This window comes from Dama dama, chromosome 29, assembly GCF_033118175.1.
Source record: "Dama dama isolate Ldn47 chromosome 29, ASM3311817v1, whole genome shotgun sequence".
Classification (NCBI taxonomy): Eukaryota; Metazoa; Chordata; class Mammalia; order Artiodactyla; family Cervidae; genus Dama; species Dama dama.
Genome location: NC_083709.1, coordinates 38,040,623 through 38,056,302, shown reverse-complemented (window position 1 = coordinate 38,056,302; position 15,680 = coordinate 38,040,623). Strand labels below are relative to the sequence as shown.

Below are 15,680 nucleotides of genomic sequence, written 5' to 3'. Positions count from 1 at the left end.
AATCCTTCCCTCTCCCACCCTCCCATTCCCCCAGCTTGCAGTCCTATGCTGTTCTGTGCCTCTGCCCATGGGATTCTCCAGGCAAGAATGGTAGAGTGGGTTGCCATGCCCTCCTCCCGGGAATCTTCCCAACCCAAGGATCAAACCCAGGTCTCCCAAATTATAGGCAGATTCTTCACCGTCTGAGCCACCAGGGAAACCCAAGAATAATGGAGTGGGTAGCCTATCCCTTCGCCAGGGGAACTTACCAACACAGGAATTGAACCAGGGTCTCCTGCATTACAGGCGGATTCTTTACCAGCTGAGCTACCCGGAAAGCCCCCTTGCAGTCCTAAGCAACCACTAATCTACTTTCTTTTCCTATAGACTTGCCTACCCTGGATCTTTCATATAGATGGATTTGTATAACATGTGGTCTTCTGTGACTGGGTACTTGTCTTTGAAATAATGTTTTCCAAGTTCAACCAATTGGTAGCACATATTAGTACTTTATTCCTTTATAGTTGAGGATTGATATTCCAATGTGTGGATTGCCACATTTCATCGATCCATTCAGCAGCTAACAGAAATTTGGGCAATCCACTACTTTCAAGTATCATTTAGACTCATCAGAACAGTTGTGCAGGTTGGATAAGTGCCTTGGTCCCTCAGCATGAGACCTCTGCCCCACAACTTTGGGCGGATGCAGAGATGGTGAGGAAAGCATAGGAAAGGGAGCATCCAAGCTTTCCTGGTTTCATTTCAGGTGGGGGCCTGGGAAGGTGGCCTCTCTCCCTAGGGATATGACATGGGTGGGTTCTAGTCCCCGCTGGTTCCTAATGAATGGGTAATCATACTTTGTCTTTCCACTTATGAGGGAAGAAAAACAAGCCTAGGAATAGCCACACTCATTAACCCTAGCACTCTGATGGGGAGGAGGCAGGTGGGGAACAAACTCTCATGATGAATCCTAGCCCTGAAGATAAGATGTGCAAGGTAGCATCGCCTTGATAGTCTGGTTTTAATGAGAGACCCGAGTGCTTTAAAGCTGACACAAACATGAGGGAGTGGAACAGGATAGGATGCAAGGGTCCATCTTAATTCATTTTGGAAAATTAAAGCGCTTATTTAGATGACAGAGCAGCATAGCTAGTCTGTGGGGAGAGCAAATAAGCCTGTCTGGTTGCTAAGAGACTCCTAATTTAATCTCCTTCCCCTGATCAACACATGAAACTCAGTAAAAAGGAAAGGAAATGAAAGAGATTTTGACAAAGCTTTGAAAATCATGCCAAATGATTTTCATGCCAAATAAAGCAACTGGAAAATCTCACCTTTTAGATAGAAAGTCCCATAGGAGGTGAACGACTCCCCTCCCCACGCTTGTGTTCCCTACACTGTCGTTGGAAAATAGAAAAGTCCTTAGAAAAAGCCTAAGGAGAAGTGAGCATTTCGAGTAAGTCTTTAAAAACCTTTTTCTCCTTAGGTCCTCCCTCCTCTTCATCCTTCGTATCAAGCATGATACCTACCTTTGGGGCCTGATTGTCCACCGGAAGAATCGTGATGTTAAAGCAGATCCCATATAGCGTCCCACCGTGCTGGTTACTGACAGAAAAGGCAAACTGGACGTGTCTTGGATGGGGACCTACATCTTGCATGGGTGGCATATAGGCCACTTTCATATGGTTCACAGCATGCTGCAAAGCAAATCAAGATGGACTTGTGGGTACTGACTGCCAGGATCAGAGACATTTAAAGACCTGGGGCTAAGAGACCCTTCGGGTTAACTTAATATGGAACATCGCAAGCACTCCCATCATCAATCTGAAGATTCTACAAGGCTCTATCTTACAAATCACATTTTAAAATGGGAAGAAAAAGAACAAAGAAATTAAGAAACTATGCCAAGTGCTTAAAGTCATGCAACTCTATAAAAGACAGGGAACTTGAATTTCAACTCTACTCCACCATGAAGGAGCTGTGTGATATTGGTCAAGCTACTTAAACTTGTGAGGCCCAGGCACCCTGGAGCCCAAGTTCCACAACAAGAGAAGCCACTGCAATGAGAAGCCTAAGCACCGCAACCAGAGAGTAGCCCCTGCTCACCACAACTAGAGAAAAGCCTGTGCAGCAACGAAGTTCCACCACAGCCAAGAGTAAATAATTAAATAATAAAATTATGAGGCCCCTGTTTCCTTATCTATAAAATAAGGTAATAAAATAATAGTACTTATCATGAGGGTTGGCATGTTCATTTACTGCGTCTAACTACCATGGGGTCACAAAGAGTTGGACACGACTTAGAGATTGAACAACAAACTACAGTGAGATTCAACATATTGAACCTTAAACCTGAGGCGGTGCTGCTGCCTAAGCACTCATTATTTCTGTGACCTCACTCAGGCCTTCAGAATAGAGAACCATAGGAGTAGGGAGAAGGTTAAGGAAGGATTTTGGAAAGCAGTAGATATTAAGTACATACATTGAATTATGTACCCTATACACAGAAAAAAGATATGCTGATGTCCTAAACCTCAGCACCTCAGCATATGACCTTGTTTAGAAACGGGTGTGGCAAAACTCACAATTAGTTAAGGTAAGGCTGTACTGGAATAAAGTGGCCCTTAATCCTACATAACTTGTGTCCTCATAAGAAGAGAGAGACATAGGGAGAACACAGCCGTGGGGTGACCGAAGCAGAGAGTGGAGTGATCATCTACAAGCCAAGGAATGTAAGATTCCCAGCAAACCACTAGTCGCTGGGAAGGAAAAAGGTAAGACACCCCCACCCCACCCATGAACAAGGTTTTGGAGGATGGTATCCCTGCTGACACCCTGACTTCAGACGTCTCACCTCCAGAACTATAAGCCTACACACTCAGTCCTTTAAAGCCACCTAGTTTGTGGCAGTTTCCATAGCAGCCCTAGGAAACTAACATGTAGGTTATTAGATGAACTGAAATTGATGGAATAAAACATATGCATCAGGTCCCTAAATCAGAGCCCTAAACCAGGAACCTAAGTTGATGCAAAAGGCTGTATTGAATTATAATGAGATTTTATTATACAAATATATTCAGCTGGATCAAGCATTTTCAAATACATGTCACTTGCTTAATGGAAATGTGCAAGCAAAAAAATATATAGACATCAGGTATTTGTTGCTTGTGGCGGATGTCAAAGGCCAAAATTCTCAAGTAAAATGCTAGGAGCACCAGACCTTCTCAGAGGACACTTTCATCTGTTTGTCAACATTTGAGCATAGCATCATACCTGAGTAAAATATTTTAACCCTGGAGCTGCAGGAGTCTTGGTTAGCCTTGGTATGCTGTCCACCATGAATAATTTCCCAGCATCTAAGTGTCTAAAGAAAAATAAAAGAGAGCACATCAGCTACTTTTCCAGGTAAAAATTAAGTCACACATTACCTGCAACCACATTTTCTAAAGCTAAAAGTGCTCATTGTCAGAATAAATCAAATGTTCCATCTTTATATTCTCTCTTTATATCAGGGGCAGGGACTTAGACTTACTAGCCTTAAGTCTAATATCATGAATGCCATTCTCATCATAACTGTAAAAAGTATGTACAAAATTTCTACCCTGACAAGATGAAAGGGAATCTAACTACAATGAGATATAGTTAGATACTCATCCTAAAAACATTTACTCACTATCATTTAGTACATAATTCAAGCCTAAGGGATATTCATGGCACTTTCTGGATTGGAATCATAGAATATGACCATTTTTATAGCCTGAGATATCTAAAAATAAAGCTATGAAGACTCAATAAATTGTACCTAAAAGAAAAAAGTGTTCTCTTTAGAAAAAGGGATTAAAGACTGTTTTCAGCCTACTTAAGCTAAAGACACTACAAGTTGCAGGCCATTTACCAATTAACATAGCCTTTAAAGGAAGGCATGAGACAAGTTTGAGATTAGAATAAATGCTGAATTGAAGTTTATGTCTGACTAACAAAACAAGCGAACCAAGGACTACACAGTGACACTTTCAACTCAATCCTAGAACACAACCTTCAACTAATAGCCCAAGTGATGACTTTTCATAGAGATACCTGTGGCTGGAGGAGAAAAATGGAGGAGTGGTTATTGTGTAGAGCAGCTCCCGGTCATGTGATTCTGTATCTATAAAATGTAGATGTTTCTTAGTGATGTAGGCCACCTCCGTTTCCTTGACAACTAAATGCCGAGAAACTCCAGGAGCCTCTTTTGGAAGCTGGTCATCTACTGGGGTGATATGGATTGTCACCACCTGGAAAGAAATTATCTGTGTCATTCATTTGAAATACCAAAAAGACATCAGAAAAAAGACACTCCACTATCATTCAATCAACTATGATTTTCAAAAACTGCCATCTAATAATACACTTCCAGTGAAAAAGTTCAGGAGCTATTAAGAGCATGAGCTAAAAATGGATCATTCTCCATCCATTTTCCACTGTATCTTAAGAATACAATTATCACAATTACATTTAATGCAGTCCTGAGTGCTATCAAATGGGCACACAACACACAAAATATATTCCTGGTTTTATTTGTTGTTGTTGTTGTTCAGCCACTAAGTCTTTTCTAATTCTTTGTGACCCCAATGACTGTAGCATGCCAGGCTCCTCTGTCCTCCACTATCTCCAGGAATTTGCTCAGATTCATGTCCATTGAGTCGGTGATGCCACTTAACCATCTCATCCTATGCCACCCCCTTTTCCTTTTGCCTTCAGTCTTTCCCAGCATCAGGGTCTTTTCCAATGAATCAGTTCTTCTCATCAGGTGGCCAGAGTATTGGGCCTTCACATAGAGCAAGAATTATGACGGAGTGGAAGGAGGAAGAGAAAGCCCAGGCTGTTGGTAAAGAGATGTAAAAGCAAAACCTGATGCTTTCAAACTGTGGTGCTGGAGGAGACTCTTCCTCCTTCCACTCTGTCATAATTCCTTGACATAACTTTTGGTTCCTCTTTTTCTACCCACATAGAACACATCACTGAGTCCTAAAGTTTGCATTTACAAATTTTTCGAAACAGTGACCACACCCTCCTCCCCAGCTGTCAGCCCCACTATTCCTGATCTTGCTCCAGCTTGCATAATTTCTTCCTTGTATCATCGTAACAGCTTTCCATCAGCCCTAATTTCAATAACTAATCTTGAATTTTCATACCTCTGGTCTTATCTTTTAAAAAACACAAGTGAAATCAGGTTATTCACTTCCTCAAAGATCTAAAAAAGTTACAAATGAAGTTATCTACAAAACAGAAATAGACCCACAGACATAGAAAACAAATTTATGGTTACCAAAGGGGAAAGGCAAGGGAGGGATAAATTAGGAGGCTGGGATGAACACATATACAGTACGATATGTAAAATAGATAACCACCAAGGACCTACTGTAAAGCACAGGGAAATATTCTCACTAGTTTTTAATCTATACAAGAAAAGAATCTGAAAAAGAATGCATGTGGGTGCTCAGTCATGTCTGACTGTGTGTGACCCTATGGACTATAGCCTGCCAAAATCCTCTGTCCATGGGTTTCTCCTGGCAAAGATACTAGAGTGGGTTGCCATTCCCTCCACCAAAGGGTCTTCCCGACCCAGGGACTGAACCCACATCTCCTGTATCTTGTGCTTTGGCAGGTGGATTCTTTACCCCTGAGCCACCTGGGAAGCCCCTGAAAAAGAATATATATACATAAATGTGTGTAACTGAATCACTTGTTGTATACCTGAAATTAACACAACACTTTAACTATACTTCAGTAAAATTTTTTAAAACAAGAAAGTAAAAAGGAAATCTTAAACAACCACCCAGGAGGGATAGAATTATTCAAACTCCTTAGCATGGTATTCAAGACCCTTCACGGTTTAGACACACTCTTTAACTTTGTCTTTTGCCACCTTTTAACATTAATCTAGCACCCTGCTTGCACAAAGCAGATCCAGTCCTAGTCCCCAAACATGCCTCTCTGCTCTGGACCACGTTGTTTCTTCAGTCTGGAATGCTCTTCTCCTGTTTTCTCTAGCAACTCAATTCTTTCGTACTCTTGAAGGCTCTTCTTGAAACGTTTTCCAGTCTCTCGGTTGGATTTCATTTTTCTTGAATTTTCATTATCCCTTGACAAACACTATAATTGCAGTGTCTTGCATTATTAGTTGTAGTTTACATGTCATCTCTCCTAGACTGTAAGTTCCACAGGAGGAGGATCACAGTATAGTTCCACATGGAATGTGCCAGTGAATGGACAGTCCTGAGTATACCACTTGGTAATTACCTATCTTGAACAAGTCATTCATCTTTTTCGAGTGTCCATTTTCTTATCTGTAAATTTAGGCATAATATCAGCTCCACCACATCTAGCATGATATTTTGTAGGTAGGAGGCACTTTATCATGTTTTCTCACTGAATGAGTCTACATGTCCTGTTGTGATGTTAAGAATTTTCTCAAACATTCACAGGTTTAGATCTTGCAAGGAGGGCAAGGAGATTTTGCCAAACAGTTTTTAGCATCACTTTTTTTCTTTTTTTAAAGAATAATCCATGCCTGGTTGGAAGAAAGGAATTACTCTCTCTTGAAATGGTACATTTGCTTGGCATCATGAAAGCCTGATGCATTCAGTTCAATTCAGTTCAGTCACTCAGTTGTGTCCGACTCTTTGCGACTCCATGAATCGCAGCACGCCAGGCCTCCCTGTCCATCACCAACTCCCAGAGTTTACTAAACTCATGTCCATCGAGTCGGTGTTGCCATCTAGTCATCTCATCCTCTGTCGTCCCCTTCTCTTCCTGCCCCTAATCCCTCCCAGCATCAGGGTTTTTTCCAATGAATCAACTCTTCGCATGAGGTGGCCGAAGTACTGGCACATTAAAGTATTAATATTCTTCTCCTGGTTTTGATTTATTTAATATTGTCACTGAAACACAGATCAACAATGCCAGTTTTTTCTAAGAAAGTGGTGGTCACAATAACCAGTTTGAAAATGAAGAGAATTCCTTTTTAATATTAACCTACAAAGCAAAAATTAAAACATAGTTAAGCTTTTGCTATAATATAAAAGAGACTGGAACATCAGCTCAGCCACCTACAAGCTTTTGCTGCCTGGGGCAAATCATTTGACCCTTTTGGGGCTCAGTTTTTCTTTCTGTACATTGGGAATAATAAGAATGGCCATTACAGTGAAGTGTTGTTAGGATCAAATAAGATATCTGACATCACACAGAGTACCTGGTAGTAGGTGCTCAATAAATCAATTCCCTATCTCCATTCTTCATCACTTTTAGAAAAGTATATAGCATATTTACTACTCCATTATAAAGTATTTCAATAATTAAAAACTAAGCCCAGTTATCAAAATAATGGAACACAATGACAGTCATTTCTTTAGTTTCCTGGAATCTATGTCATGATTTTTTTTTTCCCAATTACAGTTTTTTGCTAATCTACAAAGTTCAGAAATTCTCTATGGGACCTCCCAGTCATGGTGTGGATCAGTGAGGCTCCACTTAATTGAAAAACTGGATTTAATAAGGAAACAATACTTATTGTGCATTCAAAGAGACCATTTTCTATGCAAATTTATTCTCTAGTGTGCTCTTTGTAGAAAAAGAATGTACAAGCAATGCTTTTTTATACCCCAGTAGTAATTCTTGGTGGGCCCATTTTTCAACATGCTTTATGATTGCCTAAGTTGATGTATCTTTACATATTTATGCATGTCCAAATAATTACTGTGTGTGTGTATTCTGTGGGTGAGAAAAATCCAATTTTAACAAACTCCATAGAGAAATAAACTGTTCCCATTCTTACTGAAATTTGGTTGTAAAAAGGACCTAATTAAATACCCATTCCCACACAGTGGAAAACTAGTGCCCATACCAGTCACTGGGCTCTTGCCTGCTGCCTTCCTCTACATGCCTCCAGTCCACTTAAGGCCACAGGCACCCACAGACAGACTGGCGGGAAATCAGTACATAAAGAAATAAATCAGTATATAAAATGACAATGACTGACCTTGACCCTCACAGTACAGGTGACAATATGACACTCCACCAGATAGTATCTACCTTTCTTGTGGACCTGAATTCTTGATCCCTTCTCTGCTATGAGGTTTGATTCCTATCTGATTCCTTCTTTTTCATCTTCCTTTGAGATTGTGTGTGTGCACGCTGTTACTTCAGTCGTGTCTGACTCCTTGCGAAACTATGGACTAGAGCCCTCCAGGCTCCTCTGTCCATGGGATTCTCTAGGCAAGAATACTGGAGGAGGATGCCACGCCCTCCCCTCCAGGGGATGTTCCTGACCCAGGGATCAAATCTGCATCTCTATGTCTCCTGCTTTGGCAGGAGAGTTCTTTAACACTAGCACCACCTGGGAAGCTGATCCTTTGAGATTTTCAATGCTATTTTTCACCCACAGGAATTATCACTTCAGTTCAGTTCAGTTCAGTCACTCAGTTGTGTCTGACTCTTTGCAACCCCATGGACCATAGCACGCCGGGCTTCATTATACATCACCAACTCCCAGAGCTTGCTCAAACTCATGTCCATCGCATTGGTGATGCCATCCAACCATCTCATCCTCTGTCGTCCCCTTCTCCTCCTGCCCTCAATCTTTCCCAGCATCAGGGTCTTATCAAATGAGTTATTTCTTCGCATCAGATGGCCATAGTACTGGAGTTTCAGCTTCAGCATCAGTCCTTCCAATGAATATTCAGTACTGATTTCCCTTAGGATTGACTGATTGGATCTTCTTGCTGTCCAAGGGACTCTCAAGAGTCTTCTCCAACACCACAGTTCAAAGCATCAATTCTTTGGCACTCAGTTTTCTTTATAGTCCAACTCTCACATCCGTACATGACTACTGGAAAAACCATAGCTTTGACTAGATGGACCTTTCTCAGCAAAGCAATGTCTCTGCCTTTTAATATGCTGTCTAGGTTGGTCATAGCTTTTCTTCAAAGGAGAAAGCATCTTCTAATTTCATGGCTGCAGTCACCATCCACAGTGATTTTGGAGCCCAAGAAAATAAAGTCTCTAACTGTTTCCATTGTTTGTCCATCTATTTGCCATGAAGTCATGGGACCAGATGCCATGATCTTTGTTTTTTGAATGTTGAGTTTTAAACCAACTTTTTCACCCTCCTCGTTCACTTTCATCAAGAGGCTCTTTAGTTCTTCTTCGTTTTCTGCCATAAGGGCGGTGTCATCTGCGTATCTGAGATTATTGATATTTCCCCCAGCAATCTTGATTCCAGCAGACCTGGGTCACAGAGCATGTGGCATAAGCCCTCTTGGAGGAGGTCACCATTAACCTCACCATAGAGCCACCGAGCAGACAACCCACAACTGCAGAACAATTATACCAAATAAATTCTTGCACTGGAATTATACCCAAAGCTAGTTTTGCGCACTCCACTCTCCAGTCTGACTTCTGTTCCCAGCTGCCTGTTCTCTCCACTGGCCACATTACATTTCCTTCCTCCCACTTCACACACAGGCCTTTGTGGCATCTGCTTCCTTTTTTTCAGTTTCTTAGTTCTCTTTCTTCTCTTCTTATGTTTGTCTCTCTATTTTACTGCTAACATTACGCTCTCCTAGACTAAGACCTCAAGTGTAAGCTTTATAAAGTTCTCTACTGAGAAGAATAAAGAAGAAATATTTTCTTTTTATGGTCAGCTTTATTGAGGACTATGCTACATACAATGAACTGCATTCAATTTAAGTCTATAACTTGATGAGTTTTGACAATTACATATATCTATGAAGACACCACCGCAATTAAGATACATAATATCTCCCATGGGTTTGCTCTTTTTTTTGGTTGGTTGGTTGGTTTGATAGTATTTTATCATATAGAAAGAAAGAAAGTGAAGTCACTCAGTCATGTCTGATTCTTTGTGACCGCATGGACTGTAGCCTACCAGGCTCCTCCATCCATGGAATTCTCCAGGCAAGAATACTGGAGTGGGTTGCCTTTTCCTTCTCCAGGGGATTTCATTGTATAGATATACCATATTTTTTTAAAACCAGTCTTCTGCTGATGAGTATTGTGGGTGCTGATACAAACAATTCTACACTTAATAATCTAAGAAAATATTTTTCAAAAGCAAATTGAGTAAGTGCGGCTTTATTTGGCAACAGTCATGATAACCAAGATGGAACGAGACGGGCTTCTGGCTAACACTTTGTTGATGGATAGGTAGGTTGCTCAGTAGGAATATCCAGATGGGAAGGATGAGAGGAAGTAAGCGGCATCTCCACTTATGCAACTTCCTCCTTGCTTTGACCAGACACTCACGTGAGAAAATCTTTGGTCCCTGTCCCTATGGAAGGAAGTATTCTAACAGTATGGCTGAAAAAAATCCAGGGTTTGAGTTTAATCTTCAGTGACCTAGGAACCTTCTGATCACAAAAGCTCCAATCAAGTAACCATTTCATCTGGTCTTATAGTTGAACAGTTGAAAGTTACATTTTGTTGAATATTTTAAATACATTTTTATCTGTTGGACATGACTAGATACTTGTACAAATTGAAGATGTAATCATCAAATAGACCAGGTAATCATTTGTATTCCTTAAGAATCAGTTTCAGTGATAATTATAACATAGAAACTCTTACCAGCACACACGTATACAAAATAATTGTTTTGTTTTTATACACCACACTAATTCCTGAAAACTCTGAAAACTAAAGCTTTACACTTAGTACCTCCCTATCTCACTTCTTTCCCAGTCCCTGCCAAATGGTTGGGTCTTCTTATTTCCTCCCAGTTTCATTACAAGTTGAAAGAAACAGAGTTAGTTTTAGAACCAACATACAATTCTTGGGGTTCTACTCTGAGGCAGGTACCAAGATCTGAAGATACAGAGATAAATATATCAGGATCCCTGTCATTAACGAGCTCACCACTGATCCAATAAAATAAATAATGGCCTCACATTATAGTAACTTGGTATCAGATCATGTAAAAGGACCAGATAGCCAAACCTGGAGAAATGGGAATAAGAGGATCAGAGAAGGATTCCTAGAGCAGAAGATGTTATAGCTGAGAGCTGGTCCGTATCTAGAGATGCTAAAGCTGCTAAAGACCAGAAGAGGGAGAGTTGGGGGAAAAAAAACAACTAGATGAATTCTACTCAACATATTGCTTCTGGATCAATGAATTTATTTTTGTTGTTTAATCACTTAGTTGTGTTCCACTGTTTGTGACCCCATGGACAGCAGCCCACTAGTCTCCTCTTGTCCATGGGATTTCCCAAAGAAGAATACTGGGGTGGGTTATCATTTCCTTCTCCAGGGGATCTTTCTGACCCAAGGATCAAACCCATGTCTCCTGCATTGGCAGGCAGATTCTTTACTACTGGCTACCAGGGAAGTCTATCAGTGAATTTTATTTGTCCTCAAATAATTGTCCTCAAAGGATGAAGTTAATTGCTTCTTTTCTTAAGAGACCATGTGAGAGATTCGGAGAATAATCTAGTTCAAAAAAGATGAAGGTTGAAACAAAAGCAATGACAGTGGGGTGGGGTAAGTAGAGATAGATGAGAGAAATTTCTCAAGTAGATTTAGTAATACTTGCTGACTGATTGGTTATACAGATAACTCAGTAGAAAGAGGGTAGTGGTGACTACAGAAATTCCATTTACAATGGCTTTGCACAGTTTTAGCGAAATAGGCTAAATGTCTTGTGAACATGTTGAGTTTAAAATAAATGTAGAGATGTCAGGTAAAGATGTAGGTACACAAGTCTGAGCTGGAGGATATTTAGGAGTCAGAAAATAGGTGGCACATGAAAACAGAGCAAAATTCTTTTTCTCCCCATTTCTCTCTCTCTTTCTCCCTCCCTCCTTCCTCATCCCTCTCTTTCTTTCTCTCTTTTTCCAACCCTTCCTTTTTTTTCTTCTCTCCCTCCCCATTCAACATAGATTAAGAAGATAAATAAAAGCAGAGAAAAATATGATATGATTTCCTTAGAAGCACAACCATAATGGGAAATAAACATAACTGGATCTGACTTATTTAATCTGACTTACTTGTCAAGATTTACAAATAATTTTAGTTCAGTAAAGTTTTCATTACTGCTGTCTTTACTAGAGAAAACTGATGTCTATACTTGTGAGTATCAAAAATATGATCTATAAAATATACAATAGCAGAAAAGTAAAAAGTAGTCCTGAATCTCCTATTTTCAAAAAGGCCGTAGTTTGCTAAAAGTGATATGGTATTCTAGTCAGAAACATAGCACAGTTGAATGGATACAACAGAAGATGTGGAAGTAAATCCTACTAATAGTTTTCATTTTGGACTATCAGATCAACTAAGATTTCAAGAAAAAAAAGAATCAATAAATGGCACAATTATATACATTGATGAAAAGAGGAGGCTGTTCTACGTAAAGGAATTTTTTTTTAGTCAATAAGCAGATGCATTGAGAATTTCCTCATTCATTTTTTCATTACTTCTTTTAGCAAGGAGCATCTACCTCCTTCAGTTTCTGAGCCATCCCTATCATTCCTCCTGATCATCCCCTTTTGTTACTTTTATCCTGGCAAACAGATGAATAGCCCAATCATCTACGTCTTGGCTAATGTCAATGACGGTGACACTATGAGATGATATTATATAACCAATAGGGATCAGGTTTAAAATTTGTTTAGACCCCTATATATGCTAACTTCTGAAATAAGAGGTATAAAATGCCTAGCAAAAAGAACTAGTGTGTGTCACTTATTTTTAGAAGACATTTGTCCATCCCTACCACCAACTGCCCTCTCCTCACAAGAAATTTACCCCTTTATAGCTATCCAGACCCTTTTTTTTTCTGTAATTTCTATAGGATGATGGCTCCTTAAGCCTATTTTTATATTCTGTATATTTAAATAAAATCCTTGAATGTTAATAAAACTCTTAGTTCTTCAAAAGCAATAATAAATAAAAGCAAATATATTCATTGAGTACTTACTAGGTGCCAGAAGGTTCACCATATTCATATGTATTATGTCATAAGGAAGTTCTTTTATCTGTTTTACAGATAAGGAAACTGAGACACAGGTCAGTTAATGCCAAGGACAGGAGAAAAAGACAGTCTAACTACAGAGCCTATATTTTAACCACCACACACAAAATAAATCAGTGTTGTTTTTTTTTAATGTTATGAAGCAAGCAAATCTCATAAGATACTCTTCATAAAAGGGTCCCATAGTTAACTAACTTTGGAAACACTGCATACATGGAAATGTACATAACCCACTTTAGTATTCTTGGGCTTCCCTTGTGGCTCAGCTGGTAAAGAATCCACCTGTAATGAGGGAGACATGGGTTTGATCCCTGGGTTGGGAAGATCCCCTGGAGAAGGAAACAGCTACTTACTCCAATATTCTGGCCTGGAGAATTCCATGGACTGTATAGTCCATGGGGTCGCAAAGAGTCGGACATGACTGAGTGACCTTCACTTTCACGTAAGTTTGAACAATGTGAACATAAGCTGTTCACATAAATTTGGGGGAAAGTAAATTTTAAAAAGCAGTTATGTTGCAAGGATATTGACTTAATTTTGCTTCTTCCATTGCTCCTCAAACTTTGGAATCTGTTTTCACAGAGTTTCTAATAATATCTTCCAGAACTGATATCTGTGGACAAGATTTTGGGAAAGTGTTCAGAGATGGGCTCTTACCTGTGGCACTGAGAGATTTGGAGGTTCGTGGCTGTCCCACAGGACAAATTCAAATGAATCTTCAAAGATTTCTCCACCAAAGTGACGATAGTAAATGATGCCATTGAATAGATCCCTCTGAATGAAGCCAGGGACTGGATAGCCTATAGAGTCCACAAAATACCATTGTAACCATCTGCCAGGTGCTAGGGTAAAATAATTTTGGATTTATCTACAAGTTTTTTCTGCCTAGTATGTTGCATGTACCCAAGGAGTATTTTTTTAAAAGTATAGCTGATTTACAATATTGTGTTAGCTTCAGGTATATAGCAAAGTAATTCATTTTTTTTCCAGATTCTTTTCTGTTATAGATTATTAGAAGATTCTGAATATAGTTCCCTGTGCTATACAGTAAATCCTTATTGCTTATCAATTTTGTGTATAGTAGTTTGTTTGAGGAATTATTATTAAATGCTCTATCAAAGCAGGAGGAGAAGGAGGTGACGGCTTAGATGATTAAATGGCATCACTGACTCAATGGACATTAGTTTGAGCAAACTCTGGGAGATAGCGAAAGAAGGGAAGCCTGACATGATGCAGTTCATGGGGTCAGTCTCAAAGAGTCAGACACAACTTAGTGACTGAACAACAAGAATCACAACTTATAAATAATAAAGCATAAAAATTAAAGTTATTACCTCTGCCTTAGTATATAGAAAAATTAGTATTAGAAAAATATTTTCAAGAAACAGTCTTAAAGTCAGACAAGATGGCAGAGGAGAGAAAGACCCTGAGCTCACATCCTCTCGTGGGCATACCAAAATTACAACTATCTTCAGAACACGCATCCATGAACAAGTCCAGAACATACCAGAGGAGATCTTCTATAATTAAAGTTATAAAGAAGAAACCACAATAAGGTTGGTAGGAGGAGTAAAGTCACAATATAATCAAGTTTCATACCCCAGGGTGGGCAATACACATACAGGAGAATAATTACAAGTGCAGAGTTTCTCTCAAAGGATTAAGAGCTCCAAGTCTAAGCCCAGGGATCCTGCACTTGGGAAGATGAGTCTCCAAGGCATTTGACTTTGAGGACCTATAGGGTTACTTTTGATAGACCCAGACAGCTGGGGGAAATAGAGTGTGTGCATGCATACTCAGTCACGTTTGACTCTTTGCAAGCCCCTGGACTGTAGCCCGCCAGGCTCCTCTGTCCATGGGATTCTCCAGGCAAAACTACTGGAGTGGGTTGCCGTTTCCTCTTCCAGGGGATCTTCCTGACCCATGATCCATGGGTCTCCTGCATCTCCTGCACTGGCAGGCAGATTCTTTAGCACTGTGCCACCTGGGACATGGGGGAAATACAGACTTCACTCTTAAAAGGCACACAAAGAATCTCACATGCCTCAGGACACAGGGAAGAAGCAGTAATTTGACAGAAGTCTAGGTCAGAAATTAAAAGATGCTTGCTCCTTGGAGGAAAATTTATGACAAACCTAGACAGCATGTTAAAAAGTAAAGACATTACTTTGCTGACAAAGGTCCATCTAGTCAAAGCTATGGTTTTTCCAGTAGTTATGTGTGGATGTGAGAGTTGGACCATGAAGAAAGCTGAGCACCAAAGAACTGATGCTTTTGAATTGTGGTGTTGGAGAAGACTCTTGAGAGTCCCTTGGCCAGCAGGGAGAAGAAACCAGTCAATCTTAAAGGAAATCAGTCCTGAATATTCATTGGAAGGACTGATGCTGAAGCTCCAATACTTTGGCCATGTGATACAAAGAGCCAACTCATTGGAAAAGACCCTGATCCTGGGAAAGACTGAAGGCAGAAGGAGAAGAGGATGCCAGAGGATGACATGGATGGATGGCATCACTGATTTGAGGAACAAGTTTGACCAAGCTCTGAGAGTTGGTGATGGACAGGGAAGCCTGGTGTGCTACAGTCCATAGGGTCACAAAGAGTTGGCCACGACTGAGAGACTGAACTGAACTGGACTGAACTGGGTCAGAACAACTTGCTTATCTAGGAGAACCTTCTGGAC

General features: G+C 40.1%; 1 protein-coding gene across 3 annotated transcripts in view; it reads right to left on the bottom strand.

Moving 5' to 3' along the window:
* FREM1 (FRAS1 related extracellular matrix 1) overlaps window positions 1–15,680 on the bottom strand; it is a 171,194-nt gene that overhangs the window by 95,457 nt on the left and 60,057 nt on the right. For all 3 annotated transcript variants that reach the window (XM_061132200.1, XM_061132199.1, XM_061132198.1), the window contains 4 exons: window positions 13,658–13,800; window positions 4,054–4,250; window positions 3,250–3,340; window positions 1,506–1,673 (listed from right to left, as the gene is read on the bottom strand). In XM_061132200.1, the coding sequence (XP_060988183.1) occupies window positions 1,506–1,673; window positions 3,250–3,340; window positions 4,054–4,250; window positions 13,658–13,800 (599 nt within the window). The remainder of the gene's footprint in view (window positions 1–1,505; window positions 1,674–3,249; window positions 3,341–4,053; window positions 4,251–13,657; window positions 13,801–15,680) is intronic.